The sequence below is a fragment of the Geotrypetes seraphini genome, chromosome 2, assembly GCF_902459505.1.
Source record: "Geotrypetes seraphini chromosome 2, aGeoSer1.1, whole genome shotgun sequence".
NCBI lineage: Eukaryota > Metazoa > Chordata > Amphibia > Gymnophiona > Dermophiidae > Geotrypetes > Geotrypetes seraphini.
The window spans coordinates 503,304,151-503,323,365 of NC_047085.1; the positions used below are offsets into that span (position 1 = coordinate 503,304,151).

The window sequence follows — 19,215 nt, forward strand, 5'->3', positions numbered from 1 at the left end:
AAATAGCCGAGGGAAGCGGGGGGTTAGGGGCAGAACTGGCCCGAATATTATTCGCAGTTTTTTAATATTCACGGGCCGGCTCTGCCTCTAACACCTGTGAATACGGAGGGGGAGCTAAATTTCCCTGTAACTTCATTGAGTGTCCCCTAGTCTTTGTAATTTTTGACGGAGTGAAAAATCGATCCACTTCACTCAGGATTTTGTAGACTTCAATCCTATTTCCCCTCAGCCATCTCTTTTCCAAGCTGAAGAGCCCTAACTGTTTTAGTCTTTCCTCATACGAGAGGAGTTCCATCCCCTTTACCATCTTGGTCTCTCTTCTTTGAACCTTTTCTAGCACCACTATATCTTTCTTGAGCTAAGGAGACCAGAATTGAACGCAATACTCCAGATGAGGTCACACCTCGGAGCAAAATAGGGGCATTATAACATTCTTAGTCTTGTTAACCATCCCTTTTTTTAATAATTCCTAGCATCCTATTTGCTTTTTTGGCCGCCGCCACACATTGGGCGGAAGATTTCATCGTATTGTCTATGATCTATTTCTTTAAATAGCTTTTTATCCTGTTTAATAGTGATTCTGTCAAATGTTGATTATTGGAATTCCAGTGTGGATTCTTTGATGCCTTATTAAGTATGCCTTGTGACGGAAGCTTTTACCACACACTGTACATAGAAATGGTTTCTCTCCTGTGTGGATTGTCTGGTGCATGCTGAGATTTGTTTTCTGTCTGAAATTTTTACCACACTCAACACATGTAAATGGTTTCATTCCAGTGTGGATTCTGTGGTGCCTTATGAAGTCTGCCTTCTGACAGAAGCTTTTACCACACTCAGTACATGGAAATGATTTCACTCCTAGGTGTATTTTCTGGTGCCTTGTGAGGTTTGCTATCTGACTGAAGCTTTTACCACACTCAGTACATGTATATGGTTTTACTCCTGAATGGATTCTCCAGTGATTTATAAGGGTTGTCTTTTTACTGAAGCTTTTACCACATTCACTACACATTAATGGTTTCATACCAGTGTGGATTCTCTGGTGCATTTTGAGGTGTGCCTTCTGCTTGAAACTTTTGCCACACTCACTACAGGTAAATAATTTAACTCCTGTGTGGATTCTTTGATGCATGGTGAGATTCCCTTTCTCATTGAATCTTTTCCCACAGTCTTTACACATATATGGTTTCACTCCTGTGTGAATTCGCTGGTGTACTTTGAGATGTGCATTCTGATTAAAACCTTTTCCACACTCAGTACATGCAAATAGTTTAACACCTGAATGGATTCTATAGTGTTTTGTGAGGTTAGACTTCAGATTGAAGCTTTTACCACACTCAGTACATGAAAACGGTTTCACCCCCGTGTGGATTATTTGGTGCATATTGAAATTCCCCTTCTCATTGAAGCTTTTACCACACTCAGGACATGTAAACCGTTTCCCTCCAGTGTTGCTGCTCTGATGTAGTATGATTCTGTCTTTTTCAGTGATGCTTTCAACAGACTCATTAGATGTACATGATTTCACCCCTGAATGGATTCCATTCCAGTTGACATTTTTACAACAGTCTGAAGTATATAGTTTGTCATTCTTCTGAATTTTCTGATAGTCTGAGTTGTTTACCTTCCTACAGACTGTATTTTTACATTTAGTAGATATGACTGGCTCCACACCAGTATGAGCTTTTTTATATTCTCTACATGCTTTCTGGTGACTAAAGCTTTTCTTACATTTTGCACCTGAACCTGGCCTCTCTCTGAGGAACTTTGCATTTCTTATCAAGTTTTCTTCCTGCTTGAAGATTTTGGCACAATCAGGACATGAAGATATTCTAAAGTTTTCTCCATATTCTGTAATTGAACACACACTGGGTTCTTTATTATTTTTCTCATGTTGCATTAGCTCATTCTTCCTACTGAAATCTTTTCCACACTCAGAACATATAAAACGTGTCTCTTGTCTGCATGTTTTCTGTTGACCCCCTAATTCTCCCTTTTGACTTATGGCTTTCACACAGTCAGTACGTGCACATGGTCTCTCTTGAAGATCAGGTCGCTGATGTGGTTTCAGAGTTGCCCAGTCACCGAGAGATATCTCACAAATATCACATAAACATCTTTGCTCTCTCTTCTGGTTTCTCGGCTCTGCCCCCATATGGGTGATAGTTCTGGTAATGTGCTTACGGAGAGCTGAATCTCCTATTAAAGGTTTGTGTATATTTTCTAATATCCATGGACTTTTTCCTTTTATTCGCCAGTCAGAACAGGAAAATGTTTCCTCTTTGTTTCTTTCTGATATCTTTTCCCCTTCAAGCTTCTCACTGAGCTGTAAGTGATGTGTCTCTGTATTACTGGTTCTGGGATCATCTTTTTCTAGATTTAAAAAAAAAGTGAAAATTAGGCATTATTGTAGGAGAGAAAAAAAAGTTTAGCCAGTTTAGTAATACAATGACCCTTTGTAAATCTGCCACTCGCACTATTCTGGAAATACTGTACGTCATTTCCAAGCTGAGAACTGCAAGAAATGCAGATAAAATATATCAACACATTCAAGTCAATTTTTAAAAATGCCTCTTTGGTTTTTCTACATAGGCAGAAGAAAAGCCATGCTGAGCTACTCCAGACTCCATTGAGGCCAATACCCTGTCTTCAGAAGTGGACAGTCCTGGTAGCGAGCACCAAGCAGAACCCAAACTGTAGATCTATTTCTCATGGCTCATTTCCAAAGGCTCTAAAGTATCAAAAAAGCATCAACAGAGTAATAAAGAGAAAATTAGATAGATTGTGGGCCGACTGAGACAGACAGGGAAAAATGCTGGAGTACCTGAATAAATTCATGTAAACCATTCTGAGCTCCCCTTGGAGAACAGTATAGAAATTTGAATGAATAAAAAAAAAATATATATATATATATATATATATATCACAACACAACAAACTCTTTAAAAAAGCATTCACAATAAGATTTCAAACTCATCTCTATGGTAACTAAACCTGGTTAATATAGGAAGGAAAAGGCCTCAGAGCCGCACCGGGTTGAGCATTGTTGTCAACTCAGATTCAGTGGACATTTACATTACATTACATTAGTGATTTCTATTCCGCCATTACCTTGCGGTTCAAGGCGGATTACATCCAAACTAAAACAAGAAATTACATTTCAACTTTGAAGTAACAGAATAAACGATGAGATAAAATTTTAAGGGAGAATTATGGGTTTTAGATAATGTTTGGTAACTAGAAAAATTAGAGAGTACTAAGGGTTTATAGAGTGTTGGATGTTGGGTTGGGATTGGTTGTGCTGGATAGGTTTAATGTGTTTTTTTGAAGAGTATGGTTTTAATTTCTTTCTTGAAGGTTTTGTAATCTGTGGATGAAGATAACAGAGTGGTGAGTTGTTTGTCCAACTTAGCTGCTTTGGAGGCTATTAGGTTGTCATAAAGTTTTTTTCGTTTGACATTTTTGGATGGTGGGTAATAGAATAGTGAATGGGTTCTTCTGTGTCTGATTGAGGAGGATTGATTTAGTCTGTTATTCCAGTAAGTTGGGCTTTCTCCGTCGATAGCCTTGTAAAGTAAGCAGTAGAATTTGAAGTTCACTCTCGCTTCTATTGGAAGCCAATGCGAGTCATTTACCTCATCAAAATTTTTTTAAAAAACCTTCCAAAATTACGATGTGCCTAACCAGTGAAGTATTACACTCCTCCCTCCTTATTCGTGGTTTCAGGACTAGCGGTTTCACCTATTTGTGGTTTTTGGAGCCGGGACCCCCCCCCCCCCTAGTAAATCAACCTTTACCTGGTGGTCTAGCCATGACGTGGGGCGAGAGTGATCTTCCTACACTCCTGCCCCGTGCAGAGCCGTTATCGAAAATGGCTGCCTTGAGTTCCCGTGGCTGCCATGAGTTCCCGTGGTCTCACGAGACTACAACGGAAACTCACGGCAGCCATTTTCGAAGATGGCTCTGCACGGGGCAGGAGTGTATGAAGATCGCTCCCACCCCGCGTCACCGCTAGATCACCAGGTAAGGCTGGCGGGGGTCGGTCAGAGCTGGCCCAAAAGTTATTTTCGAATTTTCAATATTCGCATGCCAGCTCTGCCCCTAACCACCGCGAATACGGAGGGGGGAGTGCTTGCTGTCAAATCTGATTTTATTGATAAACAAAAAAACTTGTGGAGAATTGATGTCCAAGTTGATAGCTTTATCAAACTAAACTAAACTAAACCTTAAGTTTATATACCGCATCATCGCCACGGATGTGGAGCTCGGCACGGTTTACAAGAACTTAAAATATAGGAAGAGAAGGAAAAAAAAGGTTTACATGAACTTATATATAGAAGAGAAGAGTAAAGGGGGGGATAGAATTACATTTTAGTGAAGAGCCAGGTTTTCGGTTGCTTGCGGAATAATTGGAGGGAGCCCAGGTTCCGCAGCGGGGTAGTAAGGTCGTTCCAAAGACCTGTGATTCTGAAGAGAAGGGATTTTCCCAGTTTGCCTGCATAGCGAATACCGTGTAGAGAGCGGAAGGATAGTTTATACCTTTGGGCGGGTCTGGTAGAGTCAGGACTCGAGGAGTTATAAGATAGTGGGATTAAGGGAGGAAGGATGCCGTGAATGATCTTAAAAGCCAGGCAGGAGCATTTGAAATGGATTCTGTAAGGCACATAAATACATCTAGGGCCAGAACCTCTCGAAACATCTGGACCCAACACGGTCCGTGTTTCGACGTAATTGTCTTCTTCAGGGGTCCTAAAAATGAACTTGTGGATTAAAGCAATAGTCTCTGCGTGAAACCGACGCGCTCAAACTGACAAAAAAATCGCGCTCCAAGCTCGACAGGCTCAAAGTGAAAGACAAAAACATACCTAACAAATGCATAGCAAGAGATCCAAGTCAATACAAGCAACAACGCTACATGTTATGTTCAAGCCCGTCCACCTTATACAACATTGCAACCCCCCCCCCCCCCAAACAATCCAAATGTAACAACCGCAATTCCTATAATCCCCGAACCAAAGAAAGAACCGGTACCAAAAACAATCCCTGGATTCAGGAGCTGATTCAGACAAAAAAACAAAACTCCAAAAAAAAAAATAAAAACACCACTGGTGGCCCAGTTCTTACGACTTACCCAGCTACCAGTAAAATATTGCTTAAATCATTTAAATGTTACAAATGTTCAAGCAACTTATATTTATTTATTTAAAAGATTTATCAACCGCCTATTCTTAACCCTTTCAGGACCATAAGGATCGTAGGCCAATTTTTGTGGTTTTGACGACATTTTTATGGTAAAAAGGACTTGCAGATGCCAAAAAATTGATTTTTTTTGTGAAATATCATTATTTTTATTTTAAAAAATCACACTTCTGGCTTATGGACAGTGTGGCAAGTGAATCTTCTGGTCAATTTGGCAACGACGCTAATGAATGAATGTCGGAACCAGTTTGTTTACATAAAGGCAGTATCATATGGAATCCGTACATATCAAATTTAGAACTGTAGACTATCCCAATCAAAATTGATAGGATTTTTAAGTTATGGGACAAATATGTCCCTTGGTCCTGAAAGGGTTAAGCGGCATTACAGAAGTAACATACATGAAATCAAACAAACACGATTTATACACATATCTTAAAATACAAGTGAATAGTTACATCTTAAAACCAAGATTTCATAAATCCTCACAGAAACATTCCTCTTAAAACCAGCATTAAACAACGTATCATTTATTGAAAAGCTTCTAAAAATAGAGTAGTTTTAAGTATTTTTTTTTTTTTAAATCTTTATTCATTTTTAAACTTATAAGTGTGATAACAAATCCATATAAATAACCATAAATATATCACTTAATAATCAACAATGATACATATGATATTCTCTTATCTCCCCCCTCCCCACCCTTATCTATCATATAATCAATACTTATACAACATGTAACAATAAAAATACCCTCCCTCCCACCCCATAATTGAACTTGTAAATTTAAGTATTTTTTTTAAACATCTGAATATCAGATAGAGCCCTCAGTGGTCCAGTTAATCTGTTCCACAGTGTTACTCCCATGATGGAAATAGCAGAAGTCCTTGTGCTTTCGTAATGCATTTTTGAGAAGTCCGTCAATGACAAAATGTACTGCACCCTCAGAACGCAAAGGTTCCGAGCGGTCGATAGATTGCCACGCTTTGTGACGGATAGCAAGGAATCCCATGGTAAATGACCTTGAACACCAACGTTAAAATTTGGAAAATAATGGAGTTTCTTCAACCACGGTGTTATGTGGTCGAATTTCTTAACCCCACCAATTAGCCTTGCAGCCACATTTTGGATCATTTGTAATGCTTTACACCAGTGGTCTCAAACTCGCGGCCCGCCAGGTACTATTTTGAGGCCCTCGGTATGTTCATCATAATCACAGAAGTAAAATAAACCAGTTTCTTGATCATATGTCTCTTTAGCTATAAATGCCAATATTATTCTCAAGACTTAGCCAAAAGGAAAGATTTATAAAGTATAAAAAGTTTTACCTCATGCAAAATTGTTGACAGACTGAAATTAGCTCCCACAACGTTTTACCTCGACCCTGAAGAAAAGTTTCTCGTTGAAACATGCATGGGAGAGGTGCAAGGGGAACTGATCACTGTTAAGCTAAGTGACAGTTTCTTCATTGATATAATACCAATAGTGGTATGATAATCATTAGACATCAGGAGACATTCATAAGTTTACAGATATGTCGTTTTTATAAAAACAAAAAATAAAGATAGCAATAAATAAATTAAATAATGAATAATTTAGAAGGTATATAAATGGTATTTAATAAAGATTGGACTGATGCAGAATATGGTAACCGGCAGTGTGGTGCCTAGTTACAGCCAGAAGGTCCATACAAATGAACTATTGATTATATTGAACTTGTGACTATAGACAAGAGAAAGGATTACATAAAAGTTTGGATGCAAGACTTAGGATAGAACAAATATTTGATTCACAACAGCTGATCTCTATTTTGTGTAATTTCTTTAATAAGACATTAACTTTTTTTCTGAGGCCCTCCAAAATCCAAAATATGGCCCTGCATAGGGTTTGAGTTGGAGACCACTGCTTTACACTGTACTGTTGGAACCCCTAGATCAGGGGTGCCCAAAAGGTCGATCACGATCGACCAGTAGATCGCGAAGGCAACACGAGACGATCACGTTGCCTTCGTGTTCTACCTGCTTCCCGACACAGTAGCGCCGAGCCGACCAGTATTCCCCACCCTGGCTGACCCGGAACTTCCTCTCCAACGTCAGAATTGACGTCGGGGGTGAAGGCTGGTTCTGCGTCGGGAAGCAGGGAGAGCTTGGGGCGGCGGTGGTTTGGAGGCCTGTTCCCCGATGGCAGCGGCAGTGGCTTGGGAGAGGGCAGGGAGAAAGAAAGAAAGGGGGCAGGCAGGGAGAAAGAAAGAAAGGGGGCAGGCAGGGAAACAGAAAGAAAGGGGGGACAGACAGACAGATAGAAAGAAAGGGGGCAGTCAGGGAGACAGAAAGATAGACAGAAAAAAGAAGGGGGGCAGGGAGAAAGAAAGAAAGGGGAGGGAGCAGGGAGAGAGGAAGAAAAAGTTGGGGGAGGGAATGAGCTCTGGAGGAGAGGAAGCATACAAGAGGCTGGAAGAAGGGAAGAAATATTGGATGCACAGTCACAAAGTATGACCAGGACCACTGCAATGGCCTTTTCCCCTTCCAGTTATTTTTTTAATATTTATATACCACTTATGGCCTAAGTGGTTTACATTCAGGTACTCAAACATTTTTCCTTATCTGTCCCGAAGGGCTCACACTCTATCTAATCTACCTGGGGCAATGGGGGATTAAGTGACTTGTCCAGGGTCACAAGGAGCAGTGTGAGATTTGAACCCACAACCTCAGGGTGCTGAGGCTGTAGCTCTAACCACTGTGCCACACACTGATTTTGGGGTCCTTTTACTAGCCTAAATAGGTTAGCGCGCCTTAGTAAAAGGACCCCTCTATTACTTAATTTATATATTGCAAACTGCTTTGACATGCTTTGTGTATAAGGTGGTACAGTACTCCCCCGATATTCGCGGGGGTTCCGTTCCAGGAACCCCCCGCGAATGTTGAAAAACCGCGAATACGGTTTTTAGCGGGGGAGACAGGAGAGGGCAGCCGGAGCGCCGGCGAGTGAAGGAAATCACTCGCGGTATGCTCCGACCGCCTCTTCCTGTTCTAAAGTCGGGCCTCACCAATCAGGAGCTGCGTGTCAGGAAGTACAGGAAGTTAGTACAGGAAGAGGCGGTCGGAGCATACCACGAGTGATTTCCTTCACTCACCGGGGCTCCGGCTGCCCTCTCCTGCCCGGTCATTTGCAGTTGGAAAATACCGCGAATGACCGGGACCGTGAATCGCAGACCGCGAATTTGCGGGGGAGCACTGTATATGAAACCTTAACATTCAATAAATGATTTATACCATGTGATATCTCCTATTATTTAGCATAGCATTTGCTATTAGCACTCACCAGTATATAAGTGAGTAACTTCTCTCTCTCCCGACTCCTTTGGATCCCAGACACATGGCTCTTCCTCTTGTTTAATCCTTGATAATACTTCAGGATTGATGCTTTCATGGTCTATGCCTAGGAATTGCAAAGAAAGTTGAGGTTTATTTCCCTTCTATTTACAGAAAAATACACAGCAGTAGCTCTCAGTATTTATAGACCGCTCTTCGCTTTAACATCAGTGCGGTTTACAAAATTAGGGAGGAAAAACGCCATCAGTGGGGAGAGGAAAAAAAAAAAAAGCTTCAGGTCTAGCAATTACTGAAGAATCAAAACTTTTTTTTCTTGGTAGCCCTGTCCAGAGATTTGGATAGAGGGAGTGCTTGAGATGTGGTGCATTTAGATTCTAGCAAAGCCTTTGACAGTGTTCCACACAGGGATCTAATAAATAAACTGAAGTAACTGAAGTGTCCTCGGGATGGGCCCCAAAGTGACAGGCTGGGTCAAGAACTGGTTGAATGAAAGACGACAGAGGGTAGTGGTTAATGGAGACCACTCGAAGGAAAGAGATGTAACCAGTGGTGTGCCTCAAGGTTCTGTTCTTGGGCCTGTACTTTTTAGCATTTTTGTAAGCGATATTGCTGAAGGGCTGTCAGGTAAGATTTGCCTCTTTGCGGATGATACCAAAATCTGTAATTGACACACCTGATGGTGTGAATAACATGAGGAAGGATCTAGCGAAGTTTGAGGAATGGTCTGGAATTTGGCAGCTAAGATGAAATGCAAGGTCATGCATTTGGGTTGCAAAAACCTGAGACAATGGTACAGTTTAGGGCAAGGGTGTCAAATGTCGGTCCTCGAAGGCCGCAATCCAGTGGAGTTTTCAGGATTTCCCCAAAGAATATGCATGAGATCTATTTGCTTACAATGAAAGCAGTGCATGCAAATAGATCTCATGCATATTCATTGGTGAAGTCCTTAAAATCCAGCTGGATTGCGGCCCTCGAGAACCGACATTTGAAATCCCTGGTTTAGGGGGTAAAGAACTTTTGTGCACAAAAAAGGAGCGGGATTTGGGTGTGATTGTATGTGATGATCTTAAGGTGGCCAAATATTGTGTACAATTCTGGAAACTGCACCTTAGAGTTGGTCCAGAGAAAGGCTACTAAAATGGTGCGTGGGTCTTCGTCATAAGGTGTGTGGAGACAGACTTAAAAAGATCTCAATCTGCATACTTTGGAGGAAAAGCGGGAGAAGGGATGTGACGTAAAATCACATGAATCGAGTCTCATTCGAAAGGAAGCTCTGGAATGAGAGGGCATAGGATCAGCAGTAACCTAAGGAAATACCTTTTTACAGAAAGGGTTGTGGATGGGTGGAACAGTCTCCCAGAGACAGAGACTGTGTCTGAATTCAAGAAAGCCTGGGATCTCTTAGGGCAGTGGTTCTTAACCTGGGTTCGACCGAACCCCAGGGGTTCAGTGAGTCAGTCTCGTGGGTTCGGCGGAGGTCAGAACACACCTCCGACTCATATAGCGCTACCATTATGGAAACGACGAACAGAAAACGATAACTTCGCAAACTTTCCCCTGCTAGACAACTGTGTAAGTAAGATCGAAGATGTATCTGGAATCGGAGACATTTCTGTACCCGCGGAACTGAAGCAAACTATTGCCACGCACTTAGATGAGCTTGCAAAGTCTCTCGACGGATACTTCCCTACAAGAGAGTCATATCCAGCATGGGCGAGACAGCCGTTCACGTTTAGTGTTGAGACAACAGATGTCAATGATGAATACCTCGATGAAATCATTGAAATTCAGCAGAGCCAGGTTCAACAGCAACTCTTCAGAACAACAACGCTCTCAACGTTTTGGTGTCAACAATTGGTAACGTACCCTGTTATTGCTAAAAAAGCTCTGGAAATTTTCATACCGTTTGTTACAACATATCTTTGCGAGCAATCCTTTTCGAGGATGCTGGACATAAAGATGAAGAAAAGGAACAGACTTTGTTGCGAAAATGACATGAAATTGGCACTTGCCAAGGTAAAGCCGTGCATTTCTGAACTGGTCTCTGAGAGGCAACAGCAGAAGTCACACTGATTTGCAGTAAATTTCATTATTATGTTATTATTATTCGAAATATAGGAGAACTTTTTTGTTTTCAAAATTGATATTATTTTTTCCCTCACTGTATACCTGTTTTGAATTTGTAAAAATCATATTTTATTTTTCCAATAAAGAAGGGTTCGGTGAACACGCATATGAAACTGGTGGGGTTCAGTACCTCCAACAAGGTTAAGAACCACTGTCTTAGGGAGAGGAGGAGATAGTGGATGATGCTGCAGATGAGAAGACTGGATAGGCCATTTGGCCTTTATCTGCCCTCATGTTTCTGTTTCTGAGGCCCTCATTAACCCTGGCTGATTCCTTTAGGTACTTAGGGGTTATCAGCTGAGCTTCAATGGCCAAATTGCCTCTGTAGTTAAATTCTTTTTTAAAAATTTTATTTATAAGTTTTCAATTATACATTCACGATTAAACTTGTACAGAAAGAAGATTCATGCGAAGAAAAAGAACATTATCTTCATCAAAACCAAAATAAGCAATACAGATCTTCTCAAGCCCTCAATTGAATCCAACATGTGATTTTAAGAGCGAGAAACGAAAAGAAAATATTTCTTTAGCAATCCATTAGCTATCAAAGAGTAAGGGCATCTAATTCCATTAAGCACTCTTCTCCAGACGGGATAGAGACAGGAATGTCGTCGGTTAAATTCTGCTTTTATTTCTCCGTCACATCCGACCCATTCACAGCTATCAGCATGCATCATTCTTTTTTTTTTTTTTTAACTTTATTGAGTTTCTAAAGCTAACAAAAATGCAATACAGTATCTATAAAAATCATATTAATCAAAAATGCATTTATAAACAATCAAAATCCATACAACATTAAAAAAAACCCACCCAACCAACATTTCATAAGGGAATAGAACCATTGAAAAGAAATACCCCCCTCCCGCCCTCCATCCCCCTGGGTGTGTTTGCATTATACCAACAGAAATAAAGGAAAAGACAACTATAATGAATCCATAAAAGACGTCAAAGGGCCCCAAATTAACTTGAATCTCTTAGTATGCCCCAGTATATCCGCATTCATCTTTTCAAATCTATAACTTAAAACATAAATTTGCCTACCAAAAAGTAAAGTTAAGGCGATCCCAGTTCGTCTAATTCCAAGTAACCAAGCATGCATCATTCTTGTATATCACATCTTGTCTGGATTACTGCAATGGTGGTCTCTCCTCTTCCTTGCTAAAAATATTAGTCTACACAGAACACATTAGTCTATCTCCTTTCCCACATTCACTGCTTCGACTGCAATACCCTTTCCATTCGGCTGCTCAGCTTCGTCCGTCTATCCCATCTGTTCATTGTTCTCACCCTGAGCCAACACAATTTTCTGCCTTTTTCTGTATTGCACTTTCTCTCTAGACGGTGTGGCTCACTGGGAGAGCCGCTGCCTCTGTGCCCAGAGGTTGTGAGAAGGATGCTAGGTTGTATAGAGAGAGGCGTGACCAGTAGAAGAAAGAAGGTGTTAGAGAATGACACGGTGACAAAATTCACGTCCCTGCGGGAAACCATCTTCATGTCATTCTTTAAGGAGAGAGGGAAGAATCAGAGTATAATTGGGCACAACCACTGACCCGCAAGCTTTGCTTTGACGCATGCTGGTGTAGAAGGACTGAGGTTGAAATAGACACTAGAAAATGACATGGGATTATTTCCCGCAGTTATCCGCGGGGACGGAAACGGTGATGGATTTTGTCACCGTGTCATTCTCTAGTGTTGATGCCCCTGTACAGGTCAATGTCAAGGCCCCACTTGGAGTATTGTGTTCAATTTTGGAGACCGTATCTGGCAAAGGACATAAGAAGACTTGAAGCGGTCCAGAGGAAGGCAACGAAAATGGTAGGAGGTTTGTGCCAGAAGATGTATGAGGAGAGACTGGAAGCCCTGAATAGGTGTACTCTAGAGCAGTGTTTTTCAACCCTGGCCATGGTGCACCCTCACCTGGAGTACTGCATCCAGCACTGGTCACCGTACATGAAGAAGTACACGGTACTACTTGAAAAGAGTGACTAAAATGGTTAAGGGGCTGGAGGAGTTGCCCTACAGTGAGAGATTAGAGAAACTGGGCCTCTTCTCCCTTGAAAAGAGGAGACTGAGAGGGGACATGATCGAAACATTCAAAATACTGAAGGAAATAGACTTAGCAGATAATGACAGATTGTTCACCCTCTCCAAAGTAGGGAGAAGGAGAGGGCACTCTCTAAAGTTGAAAGGGCCTAGATTCCTTAAAAACGTAAGGACGTTCTTCTTCACCCAGAGAGTGGTAGAAAACTGGAACGCTCTTCCGGAGGCTGTTATAGGGGAAAACACCCTCCAGGGTTTCAAGACAAAGTTGGACAAGCTCCTGCTAAACTGGAACGTACAGGTGAGGTTGGACTCATTTAGAGCACTGGTCTTTGACCTAAGGGCTGCCGCATGAGTGGACTGCTGGTCACGATGGTCTGACCCAGCAGCGGCAATTCTTATGTTCCATTAGGAACAAACAAGGTGCCACAGAAAGGCAGTACAATTAACTTATCACTGTCACAATTGTTCCTATGTACATTGTATTTTGCCTTTACTGTTCTGACCATGATATTTTTTTTAATATCTTTTTATTGGCAGAATAGAACATAAGAATAGCCTTACTGGGTCAGACCAATGGGTCTAGGAAGTCTAGTAGCCCGTTCTCACAGTGGCCAATCCAGGTCCTAGTACTTGGCCAAAACCCAAGGAGTAGCAACATTCCATGCTACCGATCCAGGGCAAGCAGTGGCTGCCCCCACATCTTTCTCAATATGGACTTTTCCTCCAGGAAACTGTCCAAACCTTTCTTAAAAACCAGCTAGGCTATCCTCTTTTACCACAACCTCTGGCAATGCATTCCAGAGCTTAACTATTCTCTGTGTGAAAAAATATTTCCTCCCATTGGTTTTAAAAGTATTTCCTTGTAACTTCATCGAGTGTCCCCCTAGTCTTTGTCATTTTTGACGGAGTGAAAAACCGATCCCCTTGTACCCGTTTTACTCCACTCAGGATTTTGTAGCCTTCAATCATATATCTCCCCTCGGCCATCTCTTTTCCAAGCTGAAAAGCCCTACCCGTTTTTGTGTTTGAAAGGTCTTTGAAATGATTGTCTTAGTCTTGTCCTATATTTTATGGCGTTCTTTTCTTGGACTAATTTGTTTTCTTTGTAAGCTGCATTGACCTTCGGCATTTTGCAGGATATCAAGTTTTTAATAAACATAAGATGGGAGTTAGGGAGACCTGGCGGTTGCCATTGTAATAATAAGACACAAGGATCTTGAGATACTGTACGTACAACATCGCAGTCAGTGCTTGGGGATACTTTAACCAAAATTATTGTATAGTTGGACAGTCAGTCCCACCATATGTGGACTTATGGACCTCTTTTGCACAACCCTTCCAACAGAAAGCAGATTTGCCAGAAGAGAAGAGAGAGGAGTCCTGGATACATATACCATCTATAAAGACTTTTTAGACCTTGATCCACTAAATTAGCAGAAATAGACAAGTTTATTTGCATGAACAGAGGACCACTCCTTCTCAGATATTACATTGCCCAAGTCATAATCCCATTTAAGTACCGTGTTTTCCCCGTAAATAAGACCTACCCTGAAAATAAGCCCTAGCAGGATTTTCAGGGTAGGTCTTAATATAAGACCTACCCCGAAAATAAGCCCTAGTCCTGGTCCTGGGATTCGCCGGCAGTTTCCCTTCCCTCTCTCCCATCCCTTTGAGCGAGCATCTCCCCCCCCCCCCCCCCGAGCATCAGTAATGCGGCAGACTGAATTCACGAGCGGACAAGCCCAAAGCAGCCTGTTTAGAGTTCTGCCGGCCTGACACTGCTTAGAGAGGTAAGTAGGGCTCGCGGCGGTGTTCTGATGGTAGGGAGGGAAGGATGGGGATTCAGCTGCGCGGCGGGTGCGGATGCTTGGGGGGGGGGGGGGCAGTGCTCGCTCAAAGGTTCTGCTGCACAAGCGATGGGAGGGAGGGAAGGGAAGGGAAACTGCCGGCAAATCCCGGGACTAGGGCTTATTTGAGGATAGAAGGTGGGCAAGGGTCCTGCTGCACAAGGGATGGGAGGGATGGGAGGAAAGATGCTGCACATGTGGGGGAGAGAAAGGAAAGAGGAAGAATTGGGGTGAAGGAGAGGAAGGGAGAAATGATCATGTACATACCCTGAAAATAAGACCTAGTGCCTTTTTGGGGCCTAAAATGAATATAAGACACTGTCTTATTTTCAGGGAAACACGGTATATACTGGGGCTTTATTGAGGAATCCTCTTGGAACAGACTATAAGAACAGCCATACTGGGTCAGACCAATAGTCCATCTAGACCAGTATTTCTCAACTCAGGCCTGGAGTACCCCCTTGCCAATCAGGTAAAACTCGTTATAGTTTATAAATCTTTCCTTAATTGCTTCTGATCATTTCAGCTAAACACAGAAAGTGAAGTTTAGATAGTTTTTCACTTTCCGCATGTTGCACTGCTGAAGTGATCAGAAGCAATTAAGGAAAGATTTATAAACTATAACGAGTTTTACCTCATGCAAAATTGTGATTTAGATTCTAAAGTATCAACTGCAAGAGACAAAATTTTGGTGTAGTCCTCTAGGCTTTTTTGTAAAGGGGAGAATCAATATCCGACTTGTGCCTTAGTGTCTGATGGCCACGTCCACGACTGCCTTCAGCTCCCACCTCCTCCAGCACCGGATACAACCCCCATCTTACATCAAGCAGTCACCGCCAGGAGAGGTGCCGAATTTCACGAGAGTTCACGCGATGACGTACACGCGCACCAGCTGCACTGCCTCCAACGGTTATATTACGTTCTGGAACGTTGCCCGCCTCACTGCTGTAACCTCACGCCCGCACTTTCCTGCGTCTGTACGCGATTGTCCTCTCCGCTCCACCTCACAATCGCGTACACACGCTTGCGTGAGGCTACAGCAGTGAGGCGTGCAACATTTCAGAACAATGGTAACATACCGAGGGCCTCAAAATAGTACCTGGCGGGCAGCATGCGGTCCCTGGGCCGCGGGTTTGAGATCGCTGGTGTAAAGGTTCCTCAATCCTGGCTATGTATGCTCACGAACTAAGCAGGGGTGAGACAGGCTGGGTCTTAACTTACTTTTATTAAATCAGTCCCTGTTTCTTTTTTTTTTTTTTTTTTAAATGCAAATAACGCAGTCCTTACCTAGCGAGATCACAGTCTCATAATTCTCCTTCATCACCTCCCTGTAAAGCTCCTTCTGGCCTTCATTCAAACACTCCCACTGCTCCCGGGAGAAGTGGACAGCGATCTCCTCAAACGTCACTGGCACCTGAAACACAAACCAGGAAAAAAAAACCTCAGCGACAAAGGGAAGGAATGGAGTCGGCAAGGGTCAGGTTCATTTCTTCTCCTTGCTCTTTGCAATTTGGGTGTATCAGAGGCCGCGTGGCATTGCCTGGCACTGCCTCCCCTCTTGCCACTCTCCTACCCGCTGAGCACAAAGCCCTGCAGCCATCCTCCTGCTCTCCTCCAGCCCTGACTCAGGGCTGGGCTCAGCTGCTCTCCTAAAGGCTTCAGGGGGAGGGAAGGGAATGGGGGGGGGGGGGTGTAAAGAGAAAAGAAGCAGCAGAGATGGAGGGAGGGGAGAGATGCTTCTGACCGCTGCCATCTGCTGGACCCTCCCAGCACTGACGCCAGAGGACCTGATGCTAGTGTAGAGACAAGTCAGGATAATTTATATATGTGTCAGCAAAGAGAAATAATGTAAGTTTGTTCGTCCCGTTGTATTGAAAAGATGACAAATGGTAATGTATCTTTAAAATGGAGCGGGTAATAGCCATACAGCAGCGGCATTTTAAGAAATTTAAGGATGTTTGGGAGCCATTAACAAAATATTGTAAAAAAATGATTATTACTTTTTCCCTTTGAACATACACGTCCAAGTTGGGGGGAGGGGGATGGGGATACTTTATGTTTTCTTAAGCTTAAGGACAATTGTTGGGTGTGTGGGAGGGATATTTGATGTGAATTAGGCTTTGATAGAATATTAAGTGATGTTAAAGTGTAAAATGATTTCATTTTGTACTGCACTTATTGAAAGTTTTAAAATGAATAAAGAATTTAATTTAAAAAAAAAGGTAATGTATGTTCATCAGATGACAATATATGTACTTCCCATTGTATTGTACTGGCCTTGTCCCCATACCTGCGGCAACCAGTTGATTTTTCCCCCCGTTCATAAGGGTTACCCACAGCCGCGGGTAACAGTCATTATGTCATTCTCTACTGCAAAACCCCGGACACATGGCCACGTCCTGTTCTGCCTCCGGTTCTGCCCCAGTCCCACCAAGTTCTGCCCCTGACCCTGTCCCCACAAACCTCCTCTCTTCTTCCCCAATGCGCTCCAGCTGTGATGTCATCTGCACATGCTCAGAAGGCCTCGAGAAGCAGCTGGAGCTCACCGGAGCATTCCAAAACCCGGACAAGCTGCCAGGTTTTGGAAAGTCCATCTGGGCACCTGGACCGTCCTCTAAAAAGAGGACGTGGCCGAGTTTTCCTGGACATCTGGTAACCCTACCCAAACCAATACTGATCAGGATCTTCATATATGCTAACCCGAGAACTATCTCCGCTGGGCTATGAGTATTTGTTAAAATTGTCTTGTCACTGGAAGTCTGTGCTCTTATGTTAGAACTGTCCAGCTGTATTAGTAAAAATTATCCTACTACTGTAAAGAGTCTATGATCAAGCTACGATTAATCCAAAACACTGCAGTCCGACTCATCTTTGGATTAAAAAAATGGGAACATATCACCCCATACTTCCAAATACTCCACTGGTTGCCGGTGGAATCCAGAATACTCTTCAAGCTCGCCTGCATCAGCTACAAAGCGGTCTTTGGGATGCTACCAACTTACCTCGCCTCCCAATTCTTCCTCAACTACCCTAGTAAGAACTCTCGCAGAATAATTCTCTTTAATTACCCATCTCTGAAATCATGTCACTACAAGAAGTTCCTGGACAGAATGCTATCATTCCAGGCAGCTAAACTGAACACATGGCTCGCAAAACCCATACTCGAGGCCACATCATACGCTGACTTCAGAAAATCACTGAAGACTCGTCTCTTTAATGCAATTTGAGTTCCCTTCCTCTGGCAATTTTGTATCCCTGAAAGTCCTTTCTCTTCCCATTACTCCTCTTACCCCTATTGCTGGAACCTCCCCATCCTGACCTGCTTGAAATGTAGGTCAGGCACAGTGTCAACGAGCTGACCTGCCCTGGAAGTCTGCATTCTGCAGCAATGCAGTGCATGGCAGCTGCCCCAAAATTTAAAATTATAATGGCCGGGAGGAGGTAGGTGGAGGAATAGAGCCATAACTGACTCTTACTGCCAATTTTTAGAGAGGTCATGACCCCTTTGGCCTCCCCCATTCTGACGCCTAGTGACCTAGATTGGCCACTGTGAGAACGGGCTACTGGACTTGATGGACCATTGGTCTTACCCAATAAGGCTATTCTTATGTTCTTATTCAAGTTGATGGGGTGAAAGGGGTAGGGTATCCCTCCTGCCAATAATGCAGCAGAGGGAAGCCCTGGTGGGCAGACCATGAGCAGCCTATTCACTGCCTGTCTCTGCTCGCTCACCGGTCTCCGCCACCGCTGCTGCTGCTTTAGGAGGCCCAAAAGTTGAAGTTTCATGGGGTGGGGGGGGGGGTTGATTGGGAAGTGCTGCATGGGAGGGAGGGGGGGAATGGAAAGCTGCTACACCAACAGATGGGAGGGAGGGAGGGAACTAGGGTTACCAGACATCTGGTTTTATCCGGACATGTCTTCTTTTAAGAGGACTGTCCGGGTGTCTGAATGGTTTTAAAAGCTAATGAGATTGGGGCTGAGTCTGGAGCGAATCTGTGCATGAGCGGATGCCACGCAGTCACGTCACATGTATGTGTGCATACGTGCGACATCTTCACTTTGCATCTGGGCATGCACAAATGCACTCCAGACTCGGCCTGAAGAGATGAGGTTTGCGTAGGGTTGGGGGCCGGAACAGGACGGGCCCATGCATCCTCTTTTTCCAGATGCAAAATCTGTTAACCCCAGGAAGGAGGGGGGGATGGAAAGCTGCTGCACATGGGGGGGGGGGGGAGAGAGGAGAAAGGAAGAATTGTTGGGCATGGGGGTAGAGGAGATGAAGGGAGAGATGCAACAAAGAGGTAGAAAGAGGTGAGAGGGAGAACTCCTGCATATGGTGGAGGGGAGGGAGACATGCATGGAGAAAAGAAAGAGAGAAATGTTGGACATAGGGTAGAGAACAGGGAAAAAAGAAAGAAACGTTGCACATGATCAAGTATATTAAGGGTTTATATACTGCCTATCAAGGTTATCTAAGCAATTTTTACACTCAGATACTCAAGCATTTTCCTTATCTGTCTCAGTGGGCACACAATCTATCTAATGTACCTGGGGCTTTGGAGGACTGAATGACTTGCCCAAGGTCACAAGGAGCAGTGCGGGGTTTGAACCCACAACCCCAGGTGCTGAGGCTATAGCTCCAACCACCACAGCAGGAAGGGAGAGAT

General features: G+C 43.2%; 1 protein-coding gene across 1 annotated transcript; it reads right to left on the reverse strand.

Annotated features, from left to right (window-relative positions):
• Positions 1-423: 423 nt before the first annotated feature.
• Positions 424-16,210, reverse strand: LOC117354516 (oocyte zinc finger protein XlCOF6-like). Its single transcript, XM_033932187.1, has 4 exons — positions 16,122-16,210; positions 15,836-15,962; positions 8,521-8,637; positions 424-2,373 (listed from the first exon to the last, which is right to left on the reverse strand). The coding sequence occupies exons 1-4, from the start codon at positions 16,146-16,148 to the stop codon at positions 584-586; spliced, it is 2,061 nt and encodes a 686-aa protein (XP_033788078.1). The 5' UTR covers positions 16,149-16,210; the 3' UTR covers positions 424-583.
• Positions 16,211-19,215: the final 3,005 nt, after the last annotated feature.

Bases quoted from the DNA above. Each gene is read 5' to 3' on its own strand.
- LOC117354516 (XM_033932187.1), bottom strand. From the start codon at position 16,148: ATGGCTGCAGGGCTTTGTGCTCAGCGG. The intron at 15,963-16,121 runs GTAGGAGAGTGG...TTTGTGTTTCAG, and splicing joins CAGGGCTTTGTGCTCAGCGG to GTGCCAGTGACGTTTGAGGA. The intron at 8,638-15,835 runs GTAAGGACTGCG...TGCAATTCCTAG, and splicing joins TGAGACTGTGATCTCGCTAG to GCATAGACCATGAAAGCATC.